The 15133-nt window shown below is 41.8% G+C and overlaps 1 protein-coding gene across 1 annotated transcript; it reads left to right on the forward strand.

Moving 5' to 3' along the window:
• Window positions 1–866: 866 nt before the first annotated feature.
• alg13 (ALG13 UDP-N-acetylglucosaminyltransferase subunit) lies at window positions 867–14261 on the forward strand. Its single transcript, XM_028984148.1, has 24 exons — window positions 867–986; window positions 1139–1222; window positions 1302–1352; window positions 1476–1522; window positions 1768–1840; window positions 2184–2265; window positions 4742–4898; window positions 5034–5103; window positions 5346–5454; window positions 5535–5599; window positions 5761–5861; window positions 6209–6324; window positions 6484–6727; window positions 7730–7843; window positions 8472–8610; window positions 8953–9097; window positions 9434–9469; window positions 9681–9736; window positions 9877–9948; window positions 10496–10676; window positions 11401–11517; window positions 11611–11651; window positions 13293–13476; window positions 14005–14261. The coding sequence occupies exons 1-24, from the start codon at window positions 867–869 to the stop codon at window positions 14259–14261; spliced, it is 2661 nt and encodes an 886-aa protein (XP_028839981.1).
• Window positions 14262–15133: the final 872 nt, after the last annotated feature.

Raw genomic sequence — 15133 nt, forward strand, 5'->3', positions numbered from 1 at the left:
CATCCAGGGATGAGGAAAAGAGAAGGCCGTGTCAGTAGTAAATGAGCGTGTGGGTAAACATTTCCGGCGGCACTAACTTCTGCAGCATTACTTATGGTGCGGGTGGTGCTGTCGATAAAAGCTGGACCGTGCAAGTAGGTTTGTAACCCTGGATTTAAAACCTAAACCGTAATTCACAAGAATTCATTGGAAGGATGTGTTTGCCTCTATGAGCAAATCCTCCATTTCCACCTGCGACTTTGCACGTCTCCCTCCGCCACAGTGTTAGGCCATGTTAAACGTCCGAACCAAAACCAGCTCTGCGTGTAAAACGCTCTGTAAAGAAACCAACCGCGCCACTGCGAACATGGTGTCAAAATGACAAGACTCTTCTGTAAACGTCCCAACAGTCACGAAGCCACGTCACTGCTGGGTAATTCGCCTCGAAAGGCCTACAAAGCTGGCGCGGCAGGAGCAACATCACGACAGAATGGCCGTGACCGGCACATGGCGGTTTTTTAACACGGGGGTTTACCTGAGTGTTGCAGAAGCACGCCACCGCTGTGTGTGTATGTATAAATATATAGATTTTTTTATAAATATATATATATATATATATTTTTTTTTTCGAGGGGTAAGTGCAACACAACCAAACATCTCGACCGGCCGCGTTCCGCGGATGAATTATCATTATTTTATTTTTTTCTTCTCCATTTCTTCTCCATTTTTATCCTCGCCGCTCATCGTCCACACCTGGGCGCCGCCGCCGCCCCTCCCCCGGGGCTCCGAACTTCCGACCCCCTCGAACCCGCTGCCGCCCGCCCGCGCGCACGAGGTGACGCGAAGCTTCGTGCTCGTAACTGTACTTCATGGCTGATTCGTGTACAATGCAGAAGGCCCTGAAGAAGTATTTCGTGAATATGGACGAGTATCTGGCCAGCATCGGCCTGTATCGGAAGATGGTGGCTCGGGACGCGTCCTGTCTGTTTCGCGCCGTTTCTGAACAGGTAATTTAAAAAAAATAAAAAGATTTATTTATTTTTTTGTGACGCGCTGCGCTACTTTGTTATGCTGAGGACTCCGGTGGGTTCCGTGCGTTTGGAGATGTTTGACAGGGTTTTTTTTTTTTTTTTATTAAACGTTTTAACCACCTCGGCAGCTTTACCACTCTCAGAGCTACCACCAGAACATCAGGAGAGCCTGCGTGGACTTCATGAGGAGGAACAAGTGCAACTTTGAGCCTGTGAGTGCGGCTCGGGGCTGTGGTGCGCGGTGCTGCGCGACATTTTCCCTGACACATGTTCTATGTTCTGTGGTGACAGTTTGTGGAGAGTTCTTTTGAAAAATACCTGGAACGCCTGGAGGACCCCAAGGTATGTCTTTGAAAAAAAGAAGAGAAAAAAAACCCCTCCTACTTTCATGTTTTTGTGAGGTGCCTGGGTTTTGATTTTCTTTTTTTTTTTTTAAACGTAAAACACATGTTTCTTCTCCTTCAGGAAACGGCAGGACAAGTGGTGATAAAAGCGCTGTCTTTACTGTATAGGTATGCCTTGTAGCCCAGACCATTTAATGGGGGAATGTGTGAGCGTGTTTAATTGAATTAAATGAAATTGTTCTGCAGGTGGGTGGAGCAGCGTGTGTGCGCCATGGTATAAATCTGCCTTGTGTTTTTGGTTTTAAGGGTAATTTGGCACTGTTTAGACTTTGCTTGATCTGTCTGTTTTTGAAGGACCGTAGCCATTTTCCTGTGGTTTCCAATGCAGTGCTTGTTGCATGTTGTCCCTGTAGGCAGCATTTTGTGATCTACAGATACCCAGGGAAGCCTCCAATGGAAATAATGGAAGGTGACTACTCTGAAAAGGTGAGGTCAAAGGTGTTTCGGTCAACCGGCACTTTGGGTGAGACTGAAAAGACTTCTACTAACCCTCACTGCTAAAACAGTCATCTGTTTTAATTAGTAGAGCTTGGTTTACTGCTGTCACAGGGTGGATACATAATTATTGATCTGAGCACTCGGTTCGCTTGTAACATCTTGGTAGGTTAGTAATCATCATAACACTGATTCATTCTGAGGTCAAAGTTTGCCTATGTAATTTGACAACTTGTATGGAATTCAGTATTTGGACACATCAGTAGATATTTATAAAACTGTGGAATTTATTGATGTTTGACAATAACAACTACCCCACGGATTTCCCGTTCAGATCATGCTATGCTGTTCCAACAATGGACACTATGATATTGTGTACCCCAGATGCTACCAGGTGGATGCTGCCATATGCCAATGTGAGTATAGTGTCTGATTTTTCATTTAAAATATCTATGTTTCATTTTATTTTAAAAATTGACAGGAAAATTATACCTAAATGCTAAAAACATTTCTGTAATATTTGCTTGTCCTAATATTTAAGATAGGTACTCCCATAACATGGAACATCATTTAATGTACACAGCTCAAAAAATAAGACATTCTAGATCTGGATGACTGAAATATTTTTATTAAATACTTACATAGCTGAATGTTGACAACAATCACACAAAAAATATCAATGAAAATAAAATTAGTCAACCCATGGAGGTCTGGATTTGCAGTCACACTCAAAATTAAAGTGCAAAAACTCACTACAGGCTGATCAGCTTTGGTGTAATGTTCTTAAAACTATTCAAAATGATGCTCAGTAGTGTATGTGGCCTCCATGTGCCTGTATGTCCTCTCTATAACACCTGTCTGTGGTGCAATGTGGTGTTGGTGGATGTAAGACATGATGTCCCAGATGTGCTCAGGCCAGTCCATTGCATCAATGCCTTAATCTTGCTGACACACTCCAGCCACATGAGGTCTAGCATTGTCTTAGATTAGGAAAAATTCAGGGCCAACCGCACCAGCATATGGTCTCACAAAGGGTCTGAGGATCTCATCTCGGCAGTCAGGATATCACTGACAAGCACATGGAGGGCTGTGCGGCCCCCCAAAGAAATGGCACCCCACCCCATTACCGACCTGCTGCCAAACTGGTTGTAGGCAGCAGAATGTTCTCCACAGCATCTCCAGACTCATGTCTGTGATGTGCTGAGTGTGAACCAGCTTCCATCTGTGATGAGCACAGGGCGCCAGTGGCAAAATTGCCAATCTTTGTGTTATCTGGCAAATGCCGAACGTGCTGCACAGTGTTGGGCTGTAAGCACAACCCCCACCTGTGGACGTCGGGCCCTCATACCACCATTATGTAGTCTTGTTTCCAAACCTTTGAGCAGACACATGCACATTTGTGGTCTGCTGGAGGTAATTTTACAGGGTTCTGGCCGAGCTTCTCCTGTTCCTCCTTGCACAAAGGTGGAGGTAGGTGTCCTGCTGCTGGGCTGTTGCCCTCCTAAGGCCACCTCCATGGCCTGTCTCCTGGTAGCACGTCCATGCTCTGGAAGCTACGCTGACAGACGCAGCAAACCTTCTTGCCACAGCTAGCATTGATGTGCTGTCCTGGATGAGCTGCACTACCTAAGCCACTTGTGTGGGTTGTAGACTCAGTCTCATGCTGCCACTAAAGTAAAAGCACCGCCAGCATTCAAAAGTGACCAAAACATCAGCCAGAAAGCATAGGAACTTGAGAAGTGGTCTGGGGTCCCCACCTCCAGAACCACGCCTTTATTGGGGACGTCTTGCTAATTGCCTATAATTTCCACCTGTTGTCTGCCATTTGCACCACTGCATGTGAAATTGTCAGTGTTGCTTCCTAAGTAGACAGTTTGATTTCACAGATGTGTGATTTGACTTGGAGTTGTGTAAGTGTACCCTTTATTTTTTATGAGTGGTGTATTAAAACACTGAAGGTTTTGCAATTCATACAGGGTGGTCGTAGCCTAGTGGGTAACACACTCGCCTATGAACCAGAAGATCCAGGTTCATATCCCACTTACTACCATTGTGTCCCTGAGCAATACTCTTAACCGTAAATTGCTCCAGGGGTGGATGTCCCTGTAACTACTGATTGTAAGTCGCTCTGGATAAGGGCGTCTGATAAATGCTGTAAATGTAAATCATACAATGCACCTCATTTTAACTATTTTTAAACTTAAAAGCACTGATGTAGCTTTTAGACCAGTGACGTTGATTCATCACATCCTGTGAATTACACTATCTTGTCATTTGAATTGCATATATTGGTATTGCATAAACATTATTTTATTGAAGTGTTGCACAATTGTGACATTATCCATTGAAATATTGGGTGCAATAGTTTTGTCTGGAAGTTGATTTTAACAAGTGAGACTAGTTTTCTGTGTACCATGCATCACATGGCAAGTTTTTAAACTGCATGTGTGGTTTTTGTAAACTTTATATTGAATGACCCAGTAGTAAGGCACGACAACTACTACATACATGTCACACTTGTTCATAGTTTTGACTTTCTCTGGTGAGAAAGTAACTTGCATTATAAAAATGTTCCATGAATCACATATTGGTATTCTGATGGTACAGATTCAAATTTAACATAAGAATGTTAATTTGTTTTTTTTTGTTGTTGTTGTTGTTTTTTTGCATACTTTTTATGTTTAGTATGCAATGTCCAAATGTTCCAAATAGTTGGAAGCATAAACTAAATTTGCCCTAAATATATTTGACCATTGTTACTAGCAGTGACATTTTTAATAATTTGGTTACCATCAGACCATGTTCCTCACATTAAGTGAAACTTTTGGTACCACTTGTCTTTTCTTGTTCATGACTAAAATATGCATTTGGTATTAATGCACTTCTCCTTAGCATTGCTGTATGATGTGCTGTATGTACGGGTGTTGGCCATTGAGGAGGACAAGCTCCAGAGTGCGATGGAGGTGTTCCGATGTGGAGGCAGACGCTACAGGAACAGCATATCCGCATGCAGTGAAGATGCTGGCTATGACACACCTGAGGAGAGAAGGTCAAGTTCTCCTCATCTGTTATTAAAATACACATGCATGATGAACTGAGAAAAGGAACTAATAATCATTGACTGATTTTATAATATTTTATATTAATTGTATTAAAATATTTTTTTATTTCAATTTTTCTAAAGGGAGGACTGGGACATGACTGAACAGAAGAGTGCGGAAGACAAAGTCAAGCAGGGAACAGAGGAGTCAAAGGTGCTCTACCGTACCTTAAGCCAGAAATATTTGCACCTTAATATATTTTATTACCATGCTCTGGGTTAATTCTGCATTCTATCTGAATGCTAATTCAAAGCAGGGAGAGCCCTGTTTTAAGTGTGTCCACTAACTACAGTTAACCTGTGACATCTGAGTAGACTAGAATATCAAACAATGTGTTATAATATGTTGTCTATTGAGATTTTTTCTCGTCCCTCATGCTCTTTTTATCTCTCTAGGCTCTGGAGGGACCAGTGAAGCTTACACTCCCCTATAAGGTGTTAAAAGCTCTGGACCCTGATGTCTATCGTAACGTGGAGTTTGACGTATGGCATGAGAGTCACAAAGGTGTGAATGCATGCCTGTGCTTGTTTTACATGCAGCTTTGTGTTTTTTGTTTTATTTATTTATTCCCCCCCCCCCTCCAGAGCTGCAGAAGACCGAATACATGGTGTTTGCTGGCAGGCAGTACTACTTGGGAGACAAATGTCAGGTGGGAGCTTCTGTTGATCTCACGTGATTTTCACCGTATGTTAATTTTTTCAGGTGAAAAGATTGAAGGGGTTTTGTTGGTGTCTTGTATTTATAATATGTGATTATCGATTAATACCAAATACCATAAGCTAATGCTTATTGAAATCAATGTATATTTAGGTGCGCCTGGATCCCAAGGGGAAGTATTACAATGCATTCATTCAGGAGGTGGGCACTCATGCTAGTGCTGTTACTGTGTTCATTGAAGAACTTGGAGAGAAGTGAGTTAAACACATGTGTATATTCCCATCACACCCGTTTCGTGGCACAGAACATGGAATAAAAATACTTAGAAATACATACATACATTAATGGGTATTAGTAAACCTAGTAGGTAACACACCCACCTATGAACCAAAGCACCACAAAGTCACAGGTTCAAAACTCATTAACACCCATTGTGTCCCTTTGCAAGACACTTGACCCGGAGATGTGCCAAGAGGACTGTGCGTGTAACCAATGTTGCCCTGGATAAGGGCATCTGATAAAATGCTCTAAATGTATACATGTGTTGGGGGTTTTATTAAATAAATTGAGGTATGCTGTGTGTAATTATCACCACATATAGGCACCTGGTGTCCCCCACTAACCTCAAACCGGTGAACCCTGTACCTGCATGGAACATTACACCAAACCACAAGGGTGGGACATATGGCCGATCAGAACAGTACCCTGGAGAGCTGGGTGAGTCATGTCTACGCTACCTATCCTTCTTGCTATGCTTTACTTTCACACTGTTTACAGACAGACTCCAGGGAACATGGCAAGAGTTTAGTAGTAGCATAGTGGTCAGTATCTGAGGTTTCTTTAACTTACTAAATGATTAATTATATGTCTCCCCAGATGTTGATGTTCGCGGACGTCGGCGTTTCTTTAAGAAAACTCGAGGAAAGGAGGTATTGATGACTGTTTCTTACAGTCGTCCCCAGCCTGGATTGCCCCCTCGCCTGCAACCTGGCCCTGGGAACCTGCCTTCCGGTCGGCCACCTGGCATTCACAGTCCTGCAGCGCCTCCTGGGGGGCTGGCATATGAGCATTACCGCCCCCACCCTGTACCCAGGCCTCCCCGCGGCTATGGACCTCCGAGGTCAGTGTCTTATTAAATGAAAGTACAGTGTTTCCATTTAGGTCTCCTACTGGTTTAAGGTATGTAGGCTCATTATCATTACAATTTAAGGAAAAGGTCATGTTCTCACATAATCTAAGTTGGAACAGGCAAAAACCATGAATATTCAAATAATATTCAAATTAGTTTTTCACTTTATTTAATTTTCATGTTATTTAATTATTTTTTTAAACAATTACTTAAATGTGGCTCTTTAAAAGCATATGTAACAGAAGGGATTTTTTTTTACATTTTTGTGACCAGTGTGTCAAGTCATTCAGGATGAAAGGGGGTCCTATTACCATTTTGTCTACACAACCTTGTGGCCTACTGTCATTATATCCCTCATCAGCTTCATAAGATTTTAACTTTAAATAGCAAGTGGCAGAATTGTAGGACGCAGACAATGTTTGAAGTCTGTCAATGAAGCCAAATGCTCTTATAATTTGCATACTAACTTTTTTGTAAGTTCTTACTTTTGACAATACACAAACACAACACACTAGTTGAAATAGCTAACATTTTACTTCCTCACCTGCCGCTGCATTGCCTCTGTCTGCCATCTTGCACAAAGTCTTTGGGGCTATGCTGTTGGTTTAAGAATATATACTCTTCATGTCTTCCAAATATTAACCAAAATAAGGAATTATCATTTTTGCATCTGGGCCAGTCATGAATATATAATTGAGACAAATTCTATTTTACTCCCACAAATCTTTTTCCTTATTTTTGTATACAGATTTATATATCTAACTGAGAAGACACTCATAACTAATGATTGAGGGGAGGGCATTTTATTTTAGTACTTTCCCAGGTGAATGTGTTTGTTACTTTTTCAGGGTACAGTGATAAGTCATGCTTAAAGTTCTATTATCATTCTTTGGGCTTTTTCTATCTCCCCCCCCCCCCCCCCCCCCCCCCCTTCCTTTTCCCCTTGGGATTTGTGTGTTGTCCTTTTTTTATGCACTGCCTGATTCTGGTCAGAAGCTCTGCCCGCTTCCTGAACCGCCATCATCTCATTGGGCCAGAGGTGGCATACTACCCCGGCCCTGGTAAACGCTGCTACCAGAGTTATGACAACTACACCTTCAGATCTCGGTAAACACCTATGCTGAACTTTATATTTGATCAGTGCAGATGATGCATTGGCAGGCCAGGTGGTTGTATTGTATGTTTTTTTTGTTTTTTTCCCCCTGATGTAACTTAATGACAGTTTAATTTAAGTGTGATTTTTGTGTATTGCCAAATTGGATCCAAAACCTCTTGTTAATTATTGACTAAAAATAAAATACATATTGTATATACATAATGACAAATATTCCTATGTGTTAATCAAATCTCAAGCTGGTCAAACATAGCATTTCTGTTCATTATAGATGTGACTTTAGACTTAGTGATCTGTGGTTAAAACAGTGCTATTTTTATACGAACCGCATAGTCACTTTTTTTTTAAAATAAACATTTAAACAGTGGGGCATCAGGTAAACCAAGACTTGCACTTTATAAAGGCATTTTATTAAGAACAGCTACTAAAAAAAAAAATCCATGTAGCAGCTGACACTATGTGCCAACACATTGACTGGTTTCGCTCTGTAATAAGTATAGAGTGTAGATCGTAGCTGGGCCTAATAATGTGCCGGATGATTGTGCTTGTGTTGGCTAGGGTATTCAGAGTTGAGTCACACTGTCTTGGTTGACTGTCATTCAGAGGCATGTGCCTTTGCAGCAGAAGCCGGCGCTCATTGAATAAGGAGTGTCAGTTCAGCTTTGTGCCGGATGGAGCTGAGGAGACTCAGGATACAGAGAGCACTATCACCTTTTACGAGATCGAAGAAGGGGATGAGAATGCCTTCCCCCCTCTTCCAGTAAGTGGTCCTGTCGCCGATCTTTTCCGGTCACATTTGAATTTTTTGCATTTAACCCTTATCCAGAGTGACTTACAATTAGTAGGTACAGGGATAGTCCCCCTGGAGCAACTAAGGGTTAAGTTCTAGTAAGTGGGGTTTGAACCTGAACCTGATTTTTGCTGACTTCTGGTTCGTACGGTGAATGTGTTACTAACTAGGATATTTCCATACCACACCAGGTCACACTTACACCAACTTGTACATTCCACACAATCATCTAACTAGCATCATGGGTCTTTATATTGTGAGATACATGGTCTCAGCTAGGTCTGTGTAAGCAAATTGTATGTCTATGTGTAGGGACAAGCAGTCAGTGGCCCCATGGTACGTGGAGAGCCTACATACTGGGTACCCAGTGGACCCAGCCCCATTCCCACCTCCAGGAAACCTGGCATGGCTTCTTCAGAGGATGATGTGGATGATTGCAGCACTGCGGGGGAGCAGGGTAGGGGTTTCTCACTCACTCTCTGTCTGCTACACCATTTATAATCATCTGTTCTGGCTTTAGTAATGTACAATAATCAAATATTGTAGGGAAATGAATAGCTTTTTAGACATGGCTAATGAAGGGCCTATGGCATGCTAATTGCAGTGTTTGCCCTGAGAACCTGCAGGATGGACAAATATAGACCCAACTAAATTGTCACTCATCAAAACCACATTTACCTGTAGGTGTCTATGGAATTTGATGGGTCGGAATTTGTATTTGCTGACTGGACAAATGTTAAGGTTTAAATAAAACAATGCTGAAATCTGCCATGTTTTTGTGTTTTGAAATTAGGTGAATATTCAGAAGAGTATATTTATTCTTCTACTGGTGAGTATACATTTTTTACTATCAATAGGAAATTTTGTGGTAGCCGCTCATAGAGACTTTATTCATTTGTACATGAATTAGGGCGACTGCATTTCCAGGGGTACCAGTACCATATGGGCTATTGATTATAAGCATTAACCAAATAGTATTTAAAAGAGTAGATAACTGTAAAATAACTGTTGTATATTAAGCATTTTACTGTGTTGTCTAGATGCTGGATTCCAGAACCCATCTGTATATGCTGCAGCAGAGTCCTCTGCCAACCTGGTATGCCTTTTTTATTTATATTTAAATAAAATAACCAGCTCTGGGATTACTCTTACTCTAACCCAATGATTCAGAGAGTTACTGTATAGATCTTTCATTGTTTCCTTGTTCTTGAGTTTTAATTGTGCTCTCCACCATAGACCATTCAGGAGGGAGGCTCACGTGCAGGTTCACCACAAGAGGGTGTTGCAACTTACAGTTACTCACAGCAGGTAGGCTTACTTTAGCAAAATGGCCACACTGAGTTGTGCAGTATGGATATACCTTGTTAGTAGTATACCTTTGTTGTGTTATTTTAACACAGTATTTTATGGAGCACTCTACTAGTACTGTGCGGTATAAACAGTATAAAATATACTTTTTGATTTATACTTGCCTACTGCAGAAATATCTGCTCCTCGTGAAAATGAGTCACATCATCTGCACAAAACCACTTGCAGCACAAGGCATCAGTTTTGGGCAAGAGCACGAAGCTCACGGCAGGGTTTCTGTGGGTCCAAAGTTTCCAAAAAACAAGGCCTTAAATATCATTAAAAATTACTAGTACTCCCTAAATCTACAGTTGAAATATCTTAAAAATACTGCAGCCCAATTAAATTAAATAAAACAAGCCTTCAATGCATGATAAAATATGAAGAAGAAGTAGTGTTATTGTTATTTAAAACAGAATAAACATAGTGTTGTTTATTTTTATTGCAATTACTCAGGTTATATGATCTGAATATTCCCACGACCTGAGCTTGTGTAATTCTCCTTCAGGTGGTGGTGAAGTCAGCAGTGATCTCTCCCTCTCAGCCTGTTAACTCCGCACCTGCAACCATCTTCACCTCTAACTCCTCCTCCTCCTCTGGCAGCTTCCAGACTCCACCCACATCTGGCCCTTCTCCCAGCATGCAAACACAGGGCCCAGTACCACCACCTAATATGATCTCCCGATCAAGTACACACATCCCCTGACTACACACACATTATGTAACTATAGACATGGTCCAATTCATGGTCTCATTCATGATTTTATTCTTGATTTAGGACTAAATATGAATACATTGGGTACATACTACAGAAATAACCATCTGTTAATCTGAATCTAATTTAAATTGCACATAAATAAGATCCTTTTTCTTTCATGGTGGCCTAGCGGTTAAGGAAGCGGCCTTGTAATCAGAAGGTTGCCAGTGCGAATCCCGATTTGTCAAGGTGCCACTGAGCAAAAGCACTGTCCTCACACACTGCTCCCCAGGCGCCTGTCATGGCTGCCCACTGCTCACCAAGGGTGATGGTTTAAGGACACATAGAGGACACATTTCGTTTGTGTCACAATGACAATCACTTCACTTTCACTTGTGGTAAAACTATGTACACCCGTATATTCACAGTGCAGCTCATGTTCTCCATGCATGGCTACAAACTGCACATCTGTATTTACAGATCACTGAACAAATTTCCCCGTTGCTATTTTAGTGTAGTAGTAATCAACCTTTTCACATCTCTGTTGGGAGGCGTTTGGTTATGGTACAGTGAATTCTTGCTGTCATGTTGTCTGCTTGAAAGGACTGTCCTGATGAGGTAAAAATCCGAATGCAGCAGGCTCTGTGTGGTAAAAACCTTCCTGACGTTTTTACACAATTTTTCACAAGTAACCAGTGTCCGTTCCTCCTTTGTAGTTGTGTCCACATCCTTTCCTCCTGCTCCATGGTTTGTGAATGAGTTGGGTGAGCCGGTTGCCATGGCACCGCCGCCACCATACTCTTATGACCCGAATGGCAGTGATCTTCCTCGAGGCAAGGATAGAGTATAGAGTATATATTGAGTATACAGTGCTATAAAAGATGTTTACATTGGTTGTAAGATTTCTCTTTCTCTGTTCTCTTTAGATTGCAAAGTGCTTCAGTATTACTTCAATTTAGGTGTTCAGGTGAGTGGGACACTTCAGTGATTAAAGTGTGAGGTGTGGTGTTTAAGCTGGATGTATGTGATGGTTTCCTGGTGGAAGGAAAATAGAAAATCTGCCCTACATCTGCCTTTCATAAGTTCATAAGCAAATTTCTGCGATGTGGAAAATGCAGATGGAATCGCGGAATCCAAAAAACTAAAACAGAAACCTCTATGAAATGCTTAATTGTGCACATCAACGCAATGTGAACACACGTTAAGCTATGGCGAAGAGGCTGTCCGTGCCTAATCTGTACGGTTTGCCCGATCGGTTTCATGCATAGGCTTGGCTTGCTGGAACACTGATGTCCTCATTATGGAATTTCACTCATAGTGATAAGTTTAGAGTGAAACAATACCCTTTACTTTACTTTACTTTATTTAGCAGACGCTTTTATCCAAAGCGACTTACAAGAGGAAGACACCAGCAATTCTCGTTTGATTTCTATAGAATATTGAGTTTACAAACTAAGAGCCCTGATAAGGCTCAGACTTGTCAATGAAGAGCATGCTCAGAGATTGTTAGGTGCTAGACGAAGAAAAGTTATAATGTATTTATACATTTTTGTATTGTTTGTGCAATGTGTACGCATGTGCGTGTGTAAGTGTTAGATTTGTCTGTAATACCCAAACTTTTTTTATGAATTGGAAGAACAACTCTTTTGTAAGAACATATGCAATGACCACTTACAGTCAGTAACTCAAATCAGAAACCACGAAAAGAAGCAAAAATAAAACTGATTTCATAGGGCCCTACTTGCTGTCCAAATGGGCACATTCAACTGGTCTTTTTTTTGAATAAGATTTTGAATTCTATGTTGATACTTAAATTGTGTATTTGCTGCAATACATCAGAAAATAGCATAGATAAATACATTTTAGAAACCAGATTATACCCACTACTACATAATTCAGCCTCGTAATCAGAAGGTTGAATCCTGATCCACCAAGGTGCCACTGATCAGCCACTGAGCAAAGCACCGTCCCCACACACTGCTCCCCAGGCGCCTGTCATGGCTGCCCACTGCTCACTCAGGGTGATGGGTTAAATGCAGAGGACAAATTTCACTATGTGCAACCCTGTGCTGTGCTGCTGTGTATCACAAGTGACAATCACTTCACTTTCACTAATATTATTAATATAAGGGTGGTATTAGCCTAGTGGGTAACACACTCGCCTATGAACCAGAAGCCCCAGGTTCAAATCCCATTTACTACCATTGTGTCCCTGAGCAAGACACTTAACCCTACATTGCTCCAGGGGGACTGTCCCTTGTAACTACCAATTGTAAGTCGCTCTGGATAAGGGCGTCTGATAAATGCTGTAAATGTAATATAAGACTTTAACTTGGGTACATTTCAATGGTGAATATGGAGGGTGATAGGTTATGTCCAGATCCTTGTTTGAAATTTTGTTGAGTCAGCAGCTCATGTTGAAGATAGTGTGTTTGTGTCTAAAATTTTATACACAATGACCCTGGGTTGGCTGTCAATATATTACCTGTTGCTGGAAATATATTTGGGTAAAAATATAATGTAAGTTCTCATTACTATAATATTTATGGTTTATTTAAATGGTTTATGGTTTCTTTTGTTTATTTATTTATTTTTAAATAAAAAACAGTGCTATCATCAGAGCTACTGGCACTCCATGGCCCAGATGCAACAAGTGTACAATCCACCAGGCAGTGATAGCCAGTACCCTCCATACCCTGGCACAGCTCCTGTCCCGGACCACACTGTGCCCCAGGTGTATCCAGAGCCTGGGAGATCTGCTCCTGACAACCAAGCAGAGGTGCCAGCCAACGGTCTGTACCATCTTCTGTATTCCTGCACCTCCTCCTCCTCTCTCACACTACAGCACTGAGCATGAGATGTGCACTCCAGCACTGGCCACCTGAGGTGCGGTTCACCACTCTTGATTACTGGCCACTTAAGCTTCTCCAAATACACCATCTCTCACAAAAAGACACACTGCCTATCTTAACCTGCAAGTAGTTTGCTGCAATGCAATTTTCCAAGCTATCCAAAAAAATTGGGGGTTAGTGTATGTAATGAAATTTACACTGGACATTGATCTATGAATGCATCTCTTCCCCACGTGGGAGTGATTATGGGTAATCAATAGGTGTCTTTTGATATTCATACATATTCCATACTTAGCTGGACATTGCCCATTTGTTTTTGTGGCAATGATTGTGGGATTTTCAATAATATCTGGCTGGAATTGACTCCTATGTAGCACAAAGTATGTGGTTTTGACCACTGTGCGGGGGATCTAATTACTCTTTTGATGGAATTTCCTTCCTCCTCACTCCCCTTCTCTCCTCCTCCAGGCAACACTCTGAGTATGGAGGCCACCCTCACGGCTCCCCCAGGCACTGTGTTCTACCCTGTGGTCCAGGAACCCTGTTCACAGCCCCTCCTCCACCCCACCTATGAGCAGTATGTACCCCTGCTGCCCACCACCTACCACTACCTCACGCCCTGGACACCAGGACAGCCTCGTGTGCACACTCCTTTCTGCCCCCCAACTGCCCATCATGTTGGCTACGTCACCACCCCCACCCACTATGTGCCTCCTAGCATGTAGGATCACGGTCTCCACCTCACATCGGTGTGGTAGGTCAGGTCCTACCCCAACACAGTCACCTCATGCACCAATGCACTTAACGTTCCTTTATTTTGTCTAATCTGTTCTCCCTTGGTTTTGGGGTTTTGTTTTTGTTGTTTATTTGGTCTGTGTGTGTTGTGTCTGCCGTGCTTTGTAGAAGAGGGAGTGGCCATCTTTTACCCTCCATCTTAACCCTCAGGCCAGTTCCTGTATGTCTCTACCCTGTGCCTGTTTGTTATTATTATTCTTTATTATTATTATTGTTATTTATGGGAGTTATTTGTGTTTGTATTGAAATAATCTTGTAATGCATCGTATTTTCACATTTGGATTTAATAAAAAGTTCATTTTCCCAAATTCCTTATCTATATTGCATAATATACTTTGTTCTAAGTATTCATGTTTTAAAGTGGTTGTACACAGTAGTCAAGTTGTAAAAATAAATCTTGGGGGGATTTTGACTTTCGTTGTTTATCAGACATATTTTGTGATACTCAGATTTACTCCCAATGCAGTGAGGTTTAAAATTTTCACTCAAACACTGTTGTGTGCGCTGCACTCTGATTTTAGTCTACTATCATAAGAAAGTGAAATTGAAAGAAAGTGAAGTGATTGTCTTTGTGAAACTGCAGCACAGCACATGGTGACACAACAAAATATGTCCTCTGCTTTTAACCATCAACCTTGGTGAGCAGTGGGCAGCCATGACAGGCGCCCGGGGAGCAGTGTGTGGGGACGGTGTTTTGCTCAGTGGCACCTTGGTGGAACGGGATTCGAACCGGCAACCTTCTAATTACAGGGCCGCTTCCTTAACCACTGCCCTCATCATGGCTACAGTCAAAGTGTTTCTG

The sequence above is a fragment of the Denticeps clupeoides genome, chromosome 6, assembly GCF_900700375.1.
Source record: "Denticeps clupeoides chromosome 6, fDenClu1.1, whole genome shotgun sequence".
Classification (NCBI taxonomy): Eukaryota; Metazoa; Chordata; class Actinopteri; order Clupeiformes; family Denticipitidae; genus Denticeps; species Denticeps clupeoides.